Raw genomic sequence first — 19,736 nt, forward strand, 5'->3', positions numbered from 1 at the left:
ATCTCTCGTAGACCGCCTAAGTGGGACAAATGGTGATATATCAGGTACCGGTAACTCTGGATGAAAATCCTCATCCAACCCCGACTGCTCTGGAACATCATTGTCATCAGTACCATGTTGTTCATCATTCTGAACATCTTCATTAATTGGCTCAAAATGTTGAGGGGGAACCGGACCCAAATCAACACGATCATCATTAGATTGAGGAACTATCTTTGTCTTATCGATATCTTTTAAACTCCGATCTTCAACAAATACAACATCACGACTCCTTACGAGTTTCTTCAGAACTGAATCATATAACCTGTAACTGAATTCATCTTGACCATAACCAAGGAATATACATGGCTTGGTCTTCACTTCAAGCTTTGATCTTTCATCTTTGGGAATATGCACAAAATCCTTGCATCCAAATACCCGTAAATGACGATACGAAACATCTTTTCCACTCCAAACCCTATCAGGAACATCAAAAGACAAAGGAACACAAGGAGTAAGATTAATAACATGTACCGCTGTATTCAAAGTTTCTCCCCAAAAAGAATCAGGTAATCCTACATGTGAAAGCAAACATCTAACTCTTTCACCCAATGTTCTATTCATCCGTTCTGCTAAACCGTTCAACTGTGGTGTCTTTGGAGGAGTCTTTTGGTGTCGAATACCTTGCTCTCTACAATAAGCATCAAAAGGACCAATGTATTCACCGCCATTATCTGTCCGAACACACTTCAATTTCTTCCCAGTTTGTCTCTCAACCAAGGCATGAAACTGCTTAAACACATCCAATACTTGATCTTTAGTCTTCAAAGTATAAACCCATACTTTCCTTGAATAGTCATCGATGAATGTGACAAAATACAAGCAACCCATAAGTGTCCTAGTCTTAATGGGACCACATACATCGGAATGTACCAGATCAAGTATATTCTCCTTCCTGGAAGGAGGATGACTCTTAAAGGAAACTCTATTTTGCTTATTTACCTGCCAGACAATGAGAACATCTCTTCAAATTCACATCATGCACACCGGTCAATACATTTTTTTTCAACAACAAAGACATCCCCTTTTCACTCATGTGACCAAGTCTCTTATGCCACAAATCGGTCATGTCACAATGTATCGATGCATGGATCGATTCTTTGGAGATCTTCGGATGTGTCATGTATAACTTTGAGCTTCTTTCACCTCTTGCCACAATCAAAGAACCACGAGTGAGTTTCCAAATGCCACCACCAAAGGTACTATGGTAACCGTCATCATCAAGTAAGCCATCAGAGATCAAACTATGTCTAATATCTGGAACATGTTTTACATTGTGTAGAACCAACTCCATCCCAGTCTCAAACTTCAAACAAATATCTCCGACTCCAACAATCTTTGATAACCCATTATTACCCATCTTAACATTCCCAAAATCACCAGGAGTGTAAGATGTGTAAAAATCCCTTTGTGATGTCACATGACAAGTAGCACCACTGTCAACAACCTAACTCAAATCATCATATGCAAGATTGACTATATCATAATCACAAAAAATAAAGAACTCTTTGGTACCAGTGTTAACTTCAGCAGTATCATTACCACCATTATCTTTCTTGTGGTTGTTATTTTGATTGTTGTAATTTGCCTTCTTGTTCTCCTTTTTCAACTGTCTGCAGAATCGTATCATGTGCCCTTTTCTACCACAATGATTGCACTTATAGTCAGCAAACTTTTCTTTAGATTTACTGCGATGCTTCCATTTGTTATTCGGACCTCTACTTTGACTTCTCTCCTGCTTTCTGTGACCAAGACATCTGAATGTGAAGAGGAGCCTTGTGACTTTCTTCTCATCTCTTCATTTAAAACACCGCCTTTAGCCAATTCCATGGTGATAATACCATCTGGTGCAGAGTTGGACAAGGATGTCCTAAAATTTTCCCAAGAATCTGGTGAAGTGTCAAGGAGCCATAAACCTTGCAACTCATCTTCAAACTTGATACCCATTCCTGCAAGCTGATTAATAATTCCCTGGAAAGAATTCAAATGATCACTAATAGGATTTCCATCATGGTACTTCAAGCCAATCAACTGTTTAATCAGGAACAAATTATTGTTCCCGGTCTTCAGAGCATACAACTGCTCAAGCTTGTTCCACAAACTACGACCATGAGTTCCCGCGCTAATATGGTTCAAAACATTATCATCAACCCATTGTCGAATATACCCACAAACTTTTCTATGCAAAATATTCCACTCTGCATCTGTTTTATCATCGGGTTTTTCAGTACACATGCATATAATAATCCTTCACATAAAGAAGGTCTTCCATCTTGCCTCTCCAAACTTGATAATTAGAACCATTCAAATTTACAGTCCTATTTGTATTAGCTTCCACTGTTCAAACAAGTAACCTAATAACAAGAACCAAGATTTGATACCAATTTGATGGGAAAAACGCAGCCACAACGGTAAATAACAATGTAGAATAATACTTCGTTTGACTAAACTATTCCCGTCTTGAATGAATCTTTTAGGATGCAATAAAATATGATAGTTTCACTTGCAACAAATCAGACCCAATGCAAGTTATATGATCAATATAATCAACCCAAAACAATAAGTAATCAACAAATAAAGACACCGGAATTTTAGAGTGGAAACCTCTCAAGAAAAGAGGGTAAAACCACGGGAATACTAGAGCCGCTTCAAATCCACTATCACCAATATTAGAGCAATACAAAGTCTTCTCTAGATGTACTAGAGGCATACAATAATCATCATATACTTGGAACTAAATCACATCAAGTATATGGAATCAAATAAGCAAAGACAAAGAAGAATATCACCAAAAAACGTTCCTAATTTCCAGCAGCAAACAAAAGCGATGATTCCCGAGTCTCTGGAGCTGATATCGATAATTTAAACCTTTGGATCTAAAGGCCTCGATGTTGGGAAGCTGCTGTCCAAAAATGAGAGAAAACGGACCGTTGGATCTCCGGGAAACGAAGGAACATTGAAGGTGTGTCCACAAAAACGGAAATTGAAGAAACCCTTGATTTCTCTCTTTTGCTCTCACTATTACTCTAGGTGGTTGAGAATTTTTTTTTTTTTTGTGTTTTTTTGGAATTGGGACATGTAACACACACACATATATATATATATATATATATATATATATATATATATATATATATATATATATATATATATATATGAGCCAAACAAGTGGACTTTCTTCATGGGCTAAAAAACCCAATAGAAAACCAAACAAAAAGTGGAAGGAAGTTGGGGGAAATGAAATGATCACTTTCCCTACTAACTTTCCTTCTGATTTTGAAAGAAATAACAAAATGATTAATTTTCCTTCAACTTTTTCTCCAACTCGTAAACACAAGAGAAAATTTTGTTTTCATTTCTTTTCTCTTCTTTTCTCTCATGTCTTTCTTTTCTTTTCTTTTCGCGTTTTTTTATTAAACTTGGGAACTATGCGTAGAGTTTAATGAATGAGAAAAATAAAAGTTGTTAATTGTTAAATATATAATATAAATTAATTTTGTAATTTTCTATTGAACTTAGAGGTCAATGCATTTTAGAAAAAAATAATAAAGTTATATAAAATATAAAAAAAAAATGGTGAGACAATCCATTAAAGTTCAATGTAGTATGGATACCTTTATATCTATACGGTCCAATCTAAAAATTAAAAAAAACAAAAAATAATGTTTGCATATGATTAGTGATTAGTTTTTTTTGACAAAATTGCAAAAATGGTTCCTGTGGTATGCATTTTTTGGGGTTTTAGTCCAAACCCTGACTTTTTTTGGGTTGATGGTCCTTTTGAGCTAGTTTGCTTGTAGTTTTGGTCACTATCCAAACTAAAAAGACTATTATACCCTTAATAAATTTATTTTTCATTTTTCTTTCGCTTTTTAATATTATTCTTCTTATTATTAAATATAAAAATGGGCCTACTTCTCTCTCTCTCTCTCTCTCTCTCTCTCTCTCTCCCTCTCTTTCTCTCTACCGTATACCCCCATCCTTTTTCTTTTTACCAGGACTAATTCATCTTTTTTGTATCTTCCTTCTTAATACCACCAAATCATGTTCATAGATCTACAGTGACGCCAAGATCTCCCTGCAATCGGACTGAGATCTTTGAAAATCAAGCTTCCAACATCTCCACATTGATGGATTGAACATTTGAGGAAGCATGTACAATTCAATTAGAGGATGAAGAAGTGGAAGAGTGTCGTACGTAGACAATAATTGGGGCTCTCTATTTTTCTTTTTCCCCGTCCCAAACCCATACACTCGATCGAACCTCCTTCCATATTTCTTCTTCTCTTATCAAAGCTAAGCCACCCCATCATCCCTCCCTAGCTCTTTCTTCCAATCCCAACGGTGCTTCCATTTCTACCGATGACCTTTGCCGCCTTTCCACCGACGACCTCCGCCTTCCTTTCACTGCATGCTTCTGATCAACATGTTTCTTTTTGTACTTATTTCGATTGTAAGCCTTTTTATCTTCTGTTGTTTCAAGATCTGGTGTGGTAATTGATAAACAGATCTCAATGATCCTCTTTTTCTTATTTGATTTTGAACGAGAAGATGGGACAGAGATGGAGATTCGATGTCTCTTTCTTCTTTATTTGTAAAACTGATAAGCAAGTCTCAAGTTGTAGGTATGAGATGATGATAGGGGCTGATTTCCTTAGGATTCGAGTTGCAATGGGTATTGATTGTGGCGCCGATGGTGGTGCACGTTTTCGGTGGTGATGCAGAGGGAGAGAAATCGTCTCCAGACTTGTTTTGTTTTCTCTCTGTGTACACTTTAACGGAAAGAAGAAGAAGAACCAATGCTTTTATCGATCAAGAGCTACACCCCGTTCTTGATTTTCTGGGTTTAGAAGTATAGAAGATTTGTTGATTGGATTTCCATAAAGTTGTACTCTGTATTGAAGATGTAGAGGTGAAGAAGACAAGCATTAATCTGGGGGATATATGTGTGTGTGAGAGAGAGAGGCCCAAATTAATTATTTATTTTCATTTTCATTTAAATTAAATAAAAAAATAAAAAATATATGTCAGAAGGGTATTATAGTCATTTCAATTTTATGAAGGACCAAATCTACATACAAAATGGCCAAAAGGACCATCAATCTAAAAAAATCTTAGTTTGGATTAAAACCCCAAAAAATCATACCACAAGGACCATTTTTGCAGTTTTTTTAGAAAGTAAATTAATCTAGTTGGGCACATTAATCATATTAATTTCTTGCGAAAGTTCAATCACCTATCGTTGCTCCGGTCGGCCAAATTTCCGGCGACGAATCTTCACCAATGGTCAATGGCAACGTTGCAGAGCTTTTATGTCTATTAAAGCACTGCAACACCCTTAGATCCGTCACTCAAGTTCACACCCACATCTTCAAAACCGGGCTCGACTCCGATGCATTCATTACCGGAAACCTCATCCTCCACTGCGCCACACTCATCTCCGATGCTCTCCACCACGCCTACTCTCTCCTCCTCCACTTCCCAAATCCAGACGCATTCATGTACAACACCGTCATACGCGGATTCTCCGACTCAGATCACCCACACAACTCTTTCACTACCTTCATTGACATGCGTCGGAACTCCAACAACCTGCAACCAGACAGCTTCTCCTTCGCCTTTTCTCTCAAAGCAGCTGCGAATATAAGATCTTACAACACCGGGATCCAACTCCATTCTCAAGCAATACTCTACGGATTACACAACCATCTATACGTCGGGACAACGCTTGTCAGTATGTACGCAGAATGTGGGTGGATCTGTCATGCCCAGAAGGTGTTCGACGAAATGTTTGAACCAAATGTGGTGGCGTGGAACGCCATGATTACAGCTTGCATTAGGTGTTACGACGTAAAAGGAGCTGAGACATTATACAAACGAATGCAGGTTAGAGATATACACTCCAGTAACATCATGTTATCCGGGTATATGAAATCAGGGGAAGTTCACCTCGCCATGAAATTGTTCTCCGAGATGCCATTAAAAGACGATGTTTCCTGGAGCACAATGATCACAGGGTTTTCTCACAACGAATGCTTCAATGAAGCTTTCGATCTCTTCCTACAGTCTCACAAACTCGGATCAAAACCTAACGAGGTAAGCCTAACTGGAATTCTCTCTGTTTGTACACAATCTGGTGAATTCCAATTCAGCAAGATTCTCCATTGTTATTTAGAGAAATCAGGGTTTGTTTCAAGAAGTTCTATCACCAATGCGTTAATGGACACTTACTTTAAATCCGGGAACATAAACATGGGTCGTTTGGTTTTTGAAAAAATGCCCGGGAAAAAGAACTTAGTTTCTTGGACAACAATGGTGGCTGGAATAGCAATGCAAGGGTACGGAGAAGAAGCCATGGAGCTCTTCCATGAAATGGTGGATTCGGGGGTTAAACCCGATGGAATTGCATTCATTTCCATTCTTTACGCGTGTAGTCACGCGGGTTTAATCCAACACGGATGTAAATACTTTTCCATGATGAAAAATGAGTATGGAATTGAACCGAGTTATGAACATTATGGGTGTATGGTTGATTTATATGGGCGAAGTGGGGAGCTTAAAAAGGCGTATGAGTTTATAATGAAAATGCCAATTGAGGCGAATGATGTGATTTGGAGGACGCTTTTGGGGGCTTGTGGGATTCATGGTGATGTGGAGTTGGGTGAGAAAGTGAGAAGGAGATTGTTGGAAGTGGATCCTAATGATTCGGGTGATTGTGTTTTGTTGTCAAATATATATGCAAGTGTTGGGAAATGGAAAGATGTTGCGGGTGTTAGACAGATGATGGATAGTCGGGGGTTAATGAAAACCCCGGGATGGAGTGTGAGTGAAGTTAGTTGAGGTGAAATGTGTTACAAAGTGATAATGCAATTCCACATGCTTTATATATTGATGCAACATATTTAAATATGGTTTAACATAATGTCAAACAATTTCAACCATACATCACTACATGTCTTTACTAACCAATATCTAACAACTAACTCCACAACCATTAACCAACACTTGAATCAAAAAATGCTGACATGGAAATATAACACAATAATATACTCTAATAGTAATAGTAAAAAAAAAATTATTTACAGAATCCATTTCATAAACTAACAAAAAAAGGTTTGAACATTTACTTGATATCAAAAGCAACAATTTTGTGTCATGTACATTGTTGCTTGATCATGCATTAAGTTGCAGGCACAGTTACATAACCATCAATATCATCAATATCATCATCATCATCATCAGAGCTGTCTATTTGTTCGCCTAAGCCTGTGATTCTTCCCTCTGGAGGTGGGACCGGTTGACTGCTATCGTTGATAAAATGTTTTGCTAATTCCAATAAAGCAAATAAAATAAATAAAAATAAAATCAATCACCATATAGATCAATACTTGATTCACTTAAACCAATGCTCTGATACCAATAATACCTGATATCAAAATCTTCAGGGCAATTGCCTTCATGAATCTAAATTCCCCTTCGTGAGCACTAACAAATTTACCCTGAAAGATCATAAAAAGACGTTTTTTTTTTTTAAATTACAAATTAGTAGGTTAAAATGTAAAATATATATGTAAAAATAAAAGAAAGAGGATTTATTTACTGTTTCATTGTACAAGATTCCCACAATTTGATCTAGATTAGCTTGATGCCTCAAAAGGAAAGGACGTAAATGACTCATGTATAAATGTTTAGCACCCTGTACAACAATAAAACAAACTCAAATATCATTTTTTTTTTACTTTTAATTTAGGATATTTAAGAAAAAGATTGCTTACATTGGTAGTGGGAAGTTGAAGCCAAACAAGAAAAGCAAACTTCATGTGATGGTATAGTGGAAACCTAAGACAAAAAAAAAAAAAAACAAATAATTACATATATGCCACTGCCACCTTCAATTTGAGAGTTGGGATAAACATGATAATACCATGAGATAATTTTATCTGCAAATGTTTCTGCAATGCTAAAACTCCCATATGCTGCAGCCAATAAATCCTCCAAGATATTACCAATATCATAATGATTTTAAAATAACAGATAAATGTAACATTATATAAACTTATGTTGAAGTATATATAGGTCACAGCATTACTAACCTGCCCAGTATAAAAGCCATTTTTGTTGATCAGTTGAATTATTTGTTTCAATGGCTTTAAATGTAGAGTAAACAGGCAAAATAACACCTACAGAACAGCTACAGAAAGAACACAATGTGTTACAATTTGAAAAATGGAATTCATATACTTTCTTCACATCTAAGAACATGAAAACCTAATCAATTTGAGTAATTGGGACTAACAGAATAATTTATATGCATTGAATTGAATTACTCAATTATCATATGACTTAATTCAAACCTTACCATGCTGTTTTTAGCACAATGTTGGATCCAAGTGGGCAAAGAAGCAACTTCAGGCCAACCTGCATTACATGAAAAATCCCCAAATTTATTGAATCATCATTGATAGAATAAATCTTAGCTCAAAAATCTGTGTTCGTATGTTGCAACCCAGAAAATTTAATATCTACATATCTACAAAGTTTTTCCAACACATTGACGAAGATGATGAACACGACGAAGTTCCATAACGACAAACCTACGATTCAGCGTCCTCATTTCATCTGATTACTAGTTTTTTGGGGAAGAATTGAACGATGTTATAAGAAATGAAAACAGATACCGATTCAAGAGAAATGATTTCAAATTGTGAAATCGACGCTAAGAACAAAAGAAACCCTAACATAAGGACTTTAAGATCGATTACCTCGCTCGGGATATTTGAACCTAGGATCGACATCGTATTGAAACCGGATCTCTGCAATCGGATTCTGTAATCGATAGAGTGATCAGAAGGTTATTAGATCCGGAAACGCAGGTTTAAACTTTTAAAGGAAATTAGGGCGGAGACCGTTTATGTTGTTGGCGGAAAATATTTACATTCCGGTCCAGTAACTTTATCATAATTCAAAAAAGGCCCTTCAACTTTTTTTATTTGTCACTTTTAGACGCTTAACATTTTTTAAGAGAATAGAGGAGGGAAGACTTCACATCACGCATCGATTTTTGTACATCTGAATCAAGAATTCAAGAGAACAAGCGACTGTGGATGTGGGAGATGAAATTGTTCACGAATGAGGTTATTCATCGACGCTCTCAAATCACAAGTCTACGCCATAAAATCCGGTCACACTCCTACACTCTTTTCATGCAATCAGCTTATACATTTATACTCCAAACATGGATTCCTACAACAAGCCTGCAACCTGTTCGACGAAATGCCTGAACGAAATGTCTTCACATGGAACGCCATAATTTCAGCCCATATAAAATCCAACAACTTACCCAAGGCCCAAATTCTCTTCGATGCTGCGCCATGTAAAGATTCGGTCACTTACAATTCCATGTTGTCTGGATACGCAAACAGTGAAGGTCATGAAACGCAAGCATTTGATTTATTCACACAGATGCATTTCACAGGGTATGAATATGATGCGCAGATAGATGAATTTACTCTCACCACGATGTGTAATTTGACAGCGAAGATTCGGAATTCAAGATATGGGAAACAATTACATTCGTTCATGGTGAAAACTGGAAATAATTTAAGTGGGTTTTCAGTGAGTGCGCTGGTTGATATGTATTCAAAATCTGGGTGTTTTAACGAAGCTTACGAGGCCTTCCATGGCTGTAATTTTGAGTCAGTGGATGTCGTTTCCAAAAATGCAGTTGTTGCTGCTTGTTGTAGAGAAGGAAGATTAGATATGGCTATGGAGATTTTTTCAAATCAATTGGAGTTAAACGATGTGGTATCATGGAACACGATGATTACAGGTTACACCCAAAATGGGTATCATAAAGACGCCATTGAATTATCTTCTTTGATGATGAAAAACGGATTTCATTGGAATGAACACACTTTTGCTAGCGTTCTGAGTGCTTGCTCTTCTACAAAAAGTTTAAAATTGGGGAAAGAAGTTCATGGCAGAATTGTGAAGAACAGAATGAACTCGAATCCTTTCATTATCAGTGGAATCATCGATCTCTACTGCAAATGTGGCAACATGAGGTACGCTGAATCAATCCATTCAAGAAATAAAATCGAAAACATGTTTTCAACTACTTCAATGATTGTAGGATACTCTTCACAACACGATATGATAAAAGCTCGAAAACTTTTCGATTCTTTAAAATCTAAGAACACTGTAGTCTGGTCAGCTATGTTTTCCGGATACTTAAACAGTCATGATTCTTCAGATGTCTTCAAACTCTTTCAATTCTTCAAAATTCAAGAAAAAACAATCCCCAATTGTTCGATTCTTGCAACTTTGCTTGGTGCATGCGCATTACAAGCAATCATCGATCCCGGAAAACAAATTCATGGGTATTTAATAAGAACGATAGTTGAAATCGATTATAAAACAATCAGTGCGTTAATCGATATGTATTCGAAATGCGGGAATATAAAATACGCAGAAATAATCTTCAAAAGTTCGAAATTTAGGGATCTGGTGATGTACAATATCATGATATTAGGTTTCGCTCACCATGGTTATGAAGATAAAGCTTTTGAGCTCTTCAATAACATGGTGAAATTAGGGTTTCAACCGGATAACGTAACTTTCATCGCGATTTTATCGGTTTGTCGTCACTGTGGGTTGGTTAAAACCGGCGAGGATTATTTCAAATTGATGACGGAAGTTTATAAAATCGAACCTGAAATCGATCACTATTCGTGTATGATTGATCTATATGGGAGATGTAATGAGGTGGAGAGAGCTATGGAGTTTATGAGGAAGATTCCGGTGGAGTTAGATGTGGTGGCGGTTGGATCGTTTTTGAGTGGGTGTAGGGTTCACCGGAAAGGTGAGCTGGCACGGGAAGTGGAGGAGGAGTTGTTGAGAATTGGCGGGAAGAGTGGGACCAGGTATGTACAGTTGGCGAATGTTTATGCGGCGGAGGGGCGGTGGAAGGAGGTGGGGAGGATGAGGAAGATGATGAGAGGGAAGGAGGTTGGTAAGGTGGCTGGGTGTAGTTGGGTTCATGTTGATGGGAAAGTTCATAGCTTTATCTCCGGTGACACGTGTCATTTGGAAATGGAAGGTGTATATGGTATTTTAGGATTATTGGTTATGGAAATGATCGAAACTGAAAAAATTTTATATGGTTAATTTTTTTGAGGATATTTACGTCTTTTTATATCTTGTCTCATTTTGTTCTATCTTTTTGGACCTTGACAACGATATCGATTTTAGTAACAATACATGACACTATTATTTTATTATCTTGATAACAATACATAAAGTTTGGAATATTCCAAAACATTAGAAGCTTCTAGAACCTTCTTCATTCAACGTTGGAAATTATATATGGTCTTACAACATAGACTGAGAAAAAACAACCTTTGCACCCAAGTACACCGATCTTGCATCCTCTGCACACATAAAATACAATGTAAGTATCCAAATTCTTCCAAGAAAAATGTAACATTTCCTTCTTTATATGCCACATCAGCAATAAAAACATACCTGCAATATGGTCGAAATCAAATTGAAGAGGCACATTGGTCTCCACTTCAACAGCAGCTTTAGCAGTTGCAATTCCAACTGCAACACTTTGCATTAAATCCAAACCACCACAAACAGACGCCACCACACCACCCACCAAACAATCCCCAGCTCCGGTCAACCTCACAACTGCCGCCAATGACACCGCCGGAAAATGGACCACACCTCCACCACCACCGCCGGAAAACCGGCCCACCGGGCAGACTAGATTTATAGCTTCTTGCAACCTTTTGTTATTGTTGTTTCTTTTTGGGCAAATAGAATGAAGGAAATTGAAGTGTTTTTTGGAACATAATAATACGCCTTTTGATCCAAGGGTTAGAATGACTACTTTGATGCCTTTTTCTAACAAAATTGAGATTGCTGGTTTTAGTTGTTGGAATAGAGAGGTTATTGTGGAGGCTTCTTTTTGAATTGGGGAGAAGGTGTGTTTGGGAGATAGAGCATTTGCCATAGCAATTAATTCATCTTCATTAGGTGAAGTGAAGGTTATCTGTAAAAAAATCAGTATTTTATTTTCAATAAGTTTATTACTCTTATAATTAACGTGTCACAAAAAAAAAATTGGTGTCAAATTTGCAAGATACACTATTAATGAAACAATAATATTTCAAGCTTATTATTTTTACAATAGAGGGGTAAAATAGGAAACTCACATACTTGGCAACTGAAACAATTCTTCTTGACTTGGCTACAGATACAGGCTCAAACCACACTGGGGTACCCACCTCTGCTGCCACTGCAAGTAAAATGACTTCATTAGACATTGGGGGAGGGGGGGGGGGGGGGGGGGGGGGGGTGTTGTTACATATACATATACATAGTACATACATTGACAAGATGCTTCAAGAGCTAATGGACTTAAGTTTGCATCAACCATGACAATAGGAGCAGATGAAATATTTGATTTAAATTGTTGAATCCATTTGGGTGTAAGAAATTGTTCCTGTGTCAAACAACAAATATAAGTATGGAAAAAGTTTACAAAAGTGGTAATATGTAACTTACAAGAGATTCAACACTTGCAACAGCAGCTGCAGATTCTCCTTCAGTATCAAAGACAATGGATACAACTGGAGTCTGTATCTCATTGCCCATTCGAATACCTTTAATAAGATTGTTTCTTTGTTACAAAACTGTAACTCATGAAAATTTCAATCAGAACTAAAAAAATCTACCTTCTGTTGATAATCCTGTAGATTTCCAGTACTCTAACAGCATATTTCCTGTTGCATTTGAAAATTTACATTAGCAATTCGTAAATACAGTTGTGATTTGATATTTTGATTCATAGGATACTGAATTCGAACCTGCGATGTCCGATCCTAATGCGCTTATCATGAAAGGCTTTGTTCCAAGCTTTGATACACATTCGGCAATGTTCCTTGCTACACCTCCTGCTGCATATCGCACCTGAATATTGGATTATGAATCGACATTGAATTGTTTGTTTCTAACAAACTATTATCATTTTCAAACTGGAAGTATCATCGATGTACCTTGCCAGGAACGGTGGTTCTAGGGTTTGGAGGAATAGAAGGAATGGCGTGTATGTCTAACACCATACCACCAATTATCACAGCCTGCGCTTCACCTTCTTCCTCTTTCTGATTTTCGCTCTTAACTAGCCACTGCAATCGCTCATTGGAAGACCTTAATGAGCATTTAGACATGTAACAGGCTAAAAAAATTGAGAAATCGGGAATAATTAACCAGATACAGATAGAAACAAAAAGTTGAGAAATTTAACTGAGGAAAGAAGATAAATTTGTTGGTATACTTGTGGTTTTTGATGAGAGTGACGATCCATACTGCCTCCGAAAACTCCCCTGAATTATCTCGAGCTACTGCAGTACTACCGATGAGTGATATAGAGTTAATACGAGTCCGACGATGAACACGACGATGATTTATGAATCAAAGCAGCGTCTCTATGATACGCAATGAATTTCAAAGATCGATTAACAAAACATTAGTACTGGATATTAATGATTTAATGGCCCTAGATCTTGGAATGGTAGTTTCACAACTAGTTAGGGGGGTGTTTCGATTTTTAAATAAAAATGTTTATTGATTTATTGTGATGATGAAAAAGAATTTTAAAAAATATTTTGATTAGTTGAATTAACAAGTTAAAAAATGTTTGATTAAATCTTCTTAAAATTATTTTATTTAAAGCAATGGTTAAGAAGCTAAAAAAAATTAAAAAGTCATGTTTTAAATTGTTTTTATATTTTTTAGGTAAATAGAAAAATTATTTTAAAAAAATATTTTGAGTTTTTCAAACATTTTTTCATTTTTTTCCATTTTTTAATTCTAAAAAAAATCAATAAATAAATAAGTTGTTTTGAAAATGAATCCTATCGGACACCATTTTTTGCACAAAAGATATATACTTTAATATATATATATATATATATATATATATATATATATATATATATATATATATATATATATATATATATATATATATATATTTTAGTCTTATACATTTTGTTAAAGAATACCCTTCAATTTATTAGTCTGTACTTCTACAGACTATGAAGCTTATAGCGTGATTTCGTTTTTTCTCAATAAGGGGGAGATTGTAGGGTTTGAAATGTACAGTGAGAAGTCGAAATTGAACTAAGTCTGTTAGGGTGTGAAATCGTGGATTTCAAAGTGTATGTATTTATAAGGCATATCGAAGTCGAACTGTAATGTTTAGTCTTTACACTTTTTGTATGTCTGTAACACTTTATAAATAGAGTAGGTATAAAGGTAGAGAGTAACTTTTTGGGTTGTTTATCATTGTATTCTCTCTTAAACTCATGTACTCTTACAGACCATTAATGAGTCAATCAGATCTTATTTACTTAATGTGTTCTTATTGCTTTTGGTGATTGATTTCATATACATAACTCAATTCTTACATACTACAGATTATTGCACCATTTGTTTGATAGCAATTGTAGTTGTTTTTCGATGGTAATTCGTTTACATACACCTTCAAATCATTCAACAAACCTGCAAATCAACTCAAACCAACCTTACAGAAACTTGTCAATCAAATTATCCAATTCAAACCTTGATTAATTATGGGTTGTTGGGGAACTAACTCAAAAAGGGGACAAGAAATAACATTGGATTGAGAGTGAGTGATTATCGTTTTCTTCAATGAATTCGTAGTGGATTCATGATTGTTGAGAAACTAAGTAAAGAAGTAAACCAGAGGGAAAACCAGATAAGCCATCTGATGTATCTAAAACATCTGAAGCAAAAGGGTTTTTTCTAGTTTTGAGTTTCTGGTTCGAAAGAACTTCATCCTCACGTAAAATCCTTTCATGTTCTTGGTGGATTTATAAAGCTCCACCATTATCGAACATCAATAAGATATTTAAACGACCATGAAAAGTTTAGATTAAGGGGTAAAACTTGATGAAGAAGGTGATGGTGATGATGATGATGATGATGATGAAGATGAAAGAGATTGAAACTGAGATTGGGGAGTCATGGATCGAAATTAGGGTTAGGTTTTGGGGGAATTGAAAGATCCAGGCCATTTGTCACATCCACAGTCGGCGACGGAAGCGCTGAGGTGAGTGACATAACGAATGGATCACAAAAAAGCAGACATTAAACAATATACAAATAATAATAATAAATATTGCAATACCTATACATATTTTGTTCATCATTACACATTCTGAAGCAATTCTTCAAAGACAAAAACAGTTGCAGAAATACGTAGGCAATATCAAAGTTAAATAGGGATTCCATAACGTCCCCTGGTGAAACTTCAGCTCTTTAATTACTTGAGAATACATGTATTTAAAATACGCTAACAACAATTATTGGTAAGTTCCACAGGTTTTGACACTGTGTACTTTTATGACAAAAAGTGTATTTTATATAAATATTTTTGAATATCAGTTATATAAAATAAAAGTACTTTTTCCTACTAAAAATTATAAAAATAAATCGTTTATACCCTTGCAATCTCATTCAAGTAAAAATGTTGCTTATGTAAATAACTCATTGATGGGTTTATTAGGTTACAACAAAATACTCAATACAGGAAATCACTTAACAATTAAGAAAATGACACATGAAACCTAAAAGGATATGTGTCTTACACTTTAAAGGCAACATAATTTGAATAACAAAATCTAGCATAAACCTTAGTTAATTCGAAAATCATACAAGTGTTAGGGTTTACATACCTTAGAATTTTTATTGTAAACAATTCTTGTAATCCCTTCATTTGTGTCTTTAGAAAGCAAGCATCAAAAGTATGATGCTTCTAATGGCTCACACCCAAAACCCTGGAAGCCCTAGAATGAAGAGGAGAGAGAGAGGGGGGGAGAGGGATAGAAATTTCGTTCCTAAGCTTTTAGGTAAAGGTGTCCACGAAATTTGATGCCTAAGGAGTCTTATTTATAGTTTAGATAACATGTAGGCAAAGCCAAATATGAATTAATTAAATATGGATTTAATCCTAATTCAAATCATTTCCTTATTAGCATCCAGGAGGCTTCTGGAAACCCTAAAAGAGCTCCCAAAATCGTCCACCCTTGGATGGTTCTGGAATTGTCTCTTTTGTTTAACTGTTGAATAATTACAGTTCACCCATTGCACCATTAATTAATTCTAGTTAATCCCGAATTAATTCCAGATTAATTTTGATTAATAATTAACCAATTCTAATTGATTTCTTATTAATTTATTAACCATATAAATTAACAAATCTATTATTTAACTACTGATCTCATATTAATTTATTAATCACATAACAAATTAACTGATCAAACATCTATTTCCAATTAATATATTAATCACATAATATATATTAACAAATCATTTCTCTCCCTCCACTTTCTCTCTCTCTCTCTCTCTCTCTCTCTCTCCCTCTCCCTCTCCCTCTCTCTCTCTCTCTCTCTCTCCTAATATCATTTCTAGTTATTTCTGGTTATGAGAGCAACCCAAAAAGGACTTTGCTTCTATTTGCAAGTTTATACCAATTTAGTTATGAGCTTAGACACTTTAATCCAACACTTATTATATATAAGTTTCTAAATAATAAAAAGTTATTTCGAAGGGTTTATTAAGTAATATTCAACTTAATCTGATAACCGACACTTATCCATTTGAGCAAACCATTCCTACTACATCCAGTCTTATTAAACCTTGTATGAGTATCTAAACCACATATAAACACTACTTCAATTCTATACGTACATTAAAACAAACTCTGGGGTCTATAATGAGCCTTAACCGAACTATGGACGAGCAAACCTTGAAATAGCACTGCAAATGAAGCATGCTGAGAACATCTCCGACGTTTCATCGACATCATGAAATAATAATAGATTGAAAATTAACGCCCGTTTTGACTCATCAGATTTAGGTTGTAGCTAGCAACCACGGGCAGCGTAGTAAACCCGTATAGAGCTATACAAAAAGCTCCTCGTTCCTTGTGGATTAACGGTTATAACACAATAAGTTTTATTAAGTTTTACATTCTTAGTGGATGAAGGGAACATCTCATATATAGGGAAACTAGAGTTAACTAGATCAAACAGTGAGTACGTGTAATTTAGTCCTAAACTTTGGTTAAAAGTTTATTAGACTCTTACTTGTTCAAGTCGTTAAAAATGAAATATTAAGTCTTAAAACTTAGGTTACAAAGTTTACTAGACTTATTATTTAAAAATTTATATAAAATTTTCCTGATAAAAACTGGGTAGCATAACGGCTGCATTTTGACCAAAAACCAGGTTTCATCCAATGTGAAACCAACATTCCCAATAAATAATACGAGTTTACAAAAACGTTAAAACGCATCATTTAAAATAAAACGACTTTTTAACGTAAATAATCGACATGCTTTTATAACTGTTATAGTTGATAAAAACATGTTTATGATATCTAACACTCTAAAAATGACAACAAATTTAAAATTTTCGAAATCAACCATTAATCAATCATGTTTACAAAAAGAGTCATAGTTTCAAAAGCATTATTTTAAATCAGAGTTTTAACCAATACCTGGTGACATAAAACAGGAAGTTGTGTATGATCATGTCTTTGCCTTTCCACGACCATCAGAAGTACCTGAATCGATAAACAAAAATTGTAAGCCAAAACTTAGTGAGTTCCCCCTAAGTATCACCACACAAACATATAACCAGACAAATCACGGGTCCACAACCTTCAGGTTGGATTACCCCGTCCCATAACCTTTCTGTTTGCATGCCCCGGCCCACAACCTTTCGGTTGGATTGCCAATATATATTGGGTCCACAACCTCCGGTTGGATTACCCCCGGACCATAACCTGTGACATCCCCAAATTCACGATTATTTTAAAATTTTTATTTATGCTTATTTAAAAATCAGAGTATCCATTTTAAGGAATAATATTGCGGAATTTGTTCACAGAAAACATGATAAGGATACTATCAAAGCATTTCCAAAGAAATGTATTTTGTTTATATTAAAAGATTGGGATGCCATCGTCAATACAGAAACATAAGCATAAACAAACCTTACATTCATTTATACTAATGATTTAAATCTCCTTTAACCTCTCAGTGTATTGTAGCTTCTTATCAACACCTGTGATACAAATAAACTGAGTGGGTCAGGTTGGGAAACCTGGTGAGTACATAGGGTTCTCAACCCACGGTAATATAGTTATTATGTTTCATCATCTAACAATTAACCCAGCTACCCATCCCTATTATATTCATTATTCTTAAGTATCTTCCCTAAGAATCATATATCCCTTAATATTTATTCCTAAGGAATAGACACGAAGTCCATCACTGCTAGGGTTTATCTAACAGGCACTAAGTCCATAGTTGCCGATGTTATCTATTAGGCACTAAATCCATAGGTGCCAACGTTCATTTGTAAGGCACTAAGTCCATAGCTTCCAAGTTTTTTAGGGTACATCTAGTGAGTATATCGTTCACAACACCTACAGGTTGTGAGCATGCTAGCGTTCCACTGGACTATCTAGAATAGTCTGTGGTCGTCATCTATCTCTGCTAGATGACTAGATCATCGCTTGGGTGTAACATCCCTCTCTGGCACGTATCACAATATTGTCCACTTTGGGCCACTCAGCACGAGGACTTCCCAGGGGGTCAACCATCCTAGTACTACTCCCGCCCGAGCACGCTTAACTGCAGAGTTCTTATGGGATCTGCTGCCCTCACGGCTTTAAAATGCGTTGTGTTAGGGAAGGTATCCACACCCCTTATAAGGAATGCTTAGTTCTCCTTCCCAGCCGATGTGGGATCAGATCTAACCCACTTTCACCCCCCATTATAGGGTTCGACGTCCCCGTCGAACACATCGACCTGTTCCCTGGCTCTGATACCATTTGTAACATCCCCCTCTGGCACGTATCACAATGGGTGACCCCCTGGGAAGTCCTCGTGCCGAGTAGCCCAAAACGGACAATATTGTGATACGTGCCAGAGGGGGATGTTACAAATGGTATCAGAGCCAGGGCACATGTCGATGTGTTCGACGGGGACGTCGAACCCTATAATGGGGGGTGAAAGTTGGTTAGATCTGATCCCACATCGACTGGGAAGGAGAACTAAGTATTCCTTATAAGGGGTGTGGATACCTTTCCTAACACAACGCGTTTTAAAGCCATGAGGGCAGCAGATCCCATAAGAACTCTGCAGTTAAGCGTGCTCGGGCGGGAGTAGTACCAGGATGGGTGACCCCCTGGGAAGTCCTCGTGCCGAGTAGCCCAAAACGGACAATATTGTGATACGTGCCAGAGGGGGATGTTACATTGGATCAAGGCTTCTCATCATCTTTCACCTCTCATCATCTATATGATATTTCATCTTTCATCTTTCATCTACCCATCTTTACCATATATATATATATATATATATATATATATATATATATATATATATATATATATATATATATATATATATATATAACACCTACTGTTTAAATCAAGTAAAACATGTATAAATCGTTCATCTAGCATAGATATCAGGAACATAGACAATAAACACATATAACATGTATTAATATTAAATACTTCATATCTATATGTAAGATGAAAGTAACTATGCACTCACTTGTTAAAGTGATGACTCGAAATTCGGACAACGC

At 36.0% G+C, this 19,736-nt stretch overlaps 4 protein-coding genes and 1 pseudogene across 7 annotated transcripts; 3 read left to right on the top strand and 2 right to left on the bottom strand.

Moving 5' to 3' along the window:
* Positions 1-5,190: 5,190 nt before the first annotated feature.
* LOC111895634 (pentatricopeptide repeat-containing protein At1g74630) lies at positions 5,191-6,982 on the top strand. Its single transcript, XM_023891710.3, has one exon. The coding sequence runs from the start codon at positions 5,323-5,325 to the stop codon at positions 6,877-6,879; it is 1,557 nt and encodes a 518-aa protein (XP_023747478.1). The 5' UTR covers positions 5,191-5,322; the 3' UTR covers positions 6,880-6,982.
* Positions 6,983-7,073: 91 nt separating this feature from the next.
* LOC111895626 (HVA22-like protein k) lies at positions 7,074-8,939 on the bottom strand. The gene is made up of 8 exons (XM_042896803.2): positions 8,802-8,939; positions 8,399-8,457; positions 8,133-8,230; positions 7,964-8,015; positions 7,815-7,878; positions 7,640-7,735; positions 7,466-7,538; positions 7,074-7,365 (listed from the first exon to the last, which is right to left on the bottom strand). The coding sequence occupies exons 1-8, from the start codon at positions 8,832-8,834 to the stop codon at positions 7,220-7,222; spliced, it is 621 nt and encodes a 206-aa protein (XP_042752737.2). The 5' UTR covers positions 8,835-8,939; the 3' UTR covers positions 7,074-7,219.
* Positions 8,940-9,168: 229 nt separating this feature from the next.
* On the top strand, positions 9,169-11,435 carry LOC111895633 (putative pentatricopeptide repeat-containing protein At3g18840). The gene has a single exon (XM_023891709.3). It carries the CDS (start codon positions 9,169-9,171, stop codon positions 11,203-11,205), a length of 2,037 nt encoding a protein of 678 aa, XP_023747477.1. The 3' UTR covers positions 11,206-11,435.
* Positions 11,284-13,621, bottom strand: LOC128127064 (pseudouridine kinase). 4 transcript variants are annotated; one of them, XM_052765317.1, is made up of 9 exons: positions 13,382-13,621; positions 13,101-13,232; positions 12,912-13,014; positions 12,780-12,827; positions 12,610-12,707; positions 12,433-12,547; positions 12,258-12,340; positions 11,563-12,094; positions 11,284-11,468 (listed from the first exon to the last, which is right to left on the bottom strand). In XM_052765317.1, exons 1-9 carry the CDS (start codon positions 13,409-13,411, stop codon positions 11,410-11,412), a joined length of 1,200 nt encoding a protein of 399 aa, XP_052621277.1. In that variant the 5' UTR covers positions 13,412-13,621; the 3' UTR covers positions 11,284-11,409. The 4 variants fall into 4 exon arrangements, with proteins under 4 accessions (XP_052621277.1, XP_052621276.1, XP_052621275.1 ...); XM_052765316.1 differs by having other exon boundaries at positions 13,101-13,282; XM_052765315.1 differs by having other exon boundaries at positions 13,352-13,621.
* Positions 13,622-19,235: 5,614 nt separating this feature from the next.
* LOC128127485 (5S ribosomal RNA) lies at positions 19,236-19,353 on the top strand (annotated as a pseudogene).
* Positions 19,354-19,736: the final 383 nt, after the last annotated feature.

The sequence above is a fragment of the Lactuca sativa genome, chromosome 7 (genome assembly GCF_002870075.4).
Source record: "Lactuca sativa cultivar Salinas chromosome 7, Lsat_Salinas_v11, whole genome shotgun sequence".
Taxonomy (NCBI): Eukaryota; Viridiplantae; Streptophyta; class Magnoliopsida; order Asterales; family Asteraceae; genus Lactuca; species Lactuca sativa.

What these genes read in the sequence shown, in the direction of transcription:
- LOC111895634 (XM_023891710.3), top strand. Translation starts at nt 5,323, where the DNA reads ATGGTCAATGGCAACGTTGCAGAGCTTTTATGTCTATTAAAGCACTGC.
- LOC111895626 (XM_042896803.2), bottom strand. Translation starts at nt 8,834, where the DNA reads ATGTCGATCCTAGGTTCAAATATCCCGAGCGAG. An exon ending in GTTCAAATATCCCGAGCGAG is followed by an intron (nt 8,458 to 8,801) that starts GTAATCGATCTT and finishes CATGTAATGCAG; the next exon opens with GTTGGCCTGAAGTTGCTTCT. An exon ending in ATTGTGCTAAAAACAGCATG is followed by an intron (nt 8,231 to 8,398) that starts GTAAGGTTTGAA and finishes TTCTTTCTGTAG; the next exon opens with CTGTTCTGTAGGTGTTATTT.
- LOC111895633 (XM_023891709.3), top strand. Translation starts at nt 9,169, where the DNA reads ATGAGGTTATTCATCGACGCTCTCAAATCACAAGTCTACGCCATAAAA.
- LOC128127064 (XM_052765315.1), bottom strand. Translation starts at nt 13,411, where the DNA reads ATGGATCGTCACTCTCATCAAAAACCACAAGTATACCAACAAATTTAT. An exon ending in AAATTTATCTTCTTTCCTCA is followed by an intron (nt 13,233 to 13,351) that starts GTTAAATTTCTC and finishes GAGCGATTGCAG; the next exon opens with TGGCTAGTTAAGAGCGAAAA. An exon ending in TCTTGAAGCATCTTGTCAAT is followed by an intron (nt 12,341 to 12,432) that starts GTATGTACTATG and finishes TTTTACTTGCAG; the next exon opens with TGGCAGCAGAGGTGGGTACC.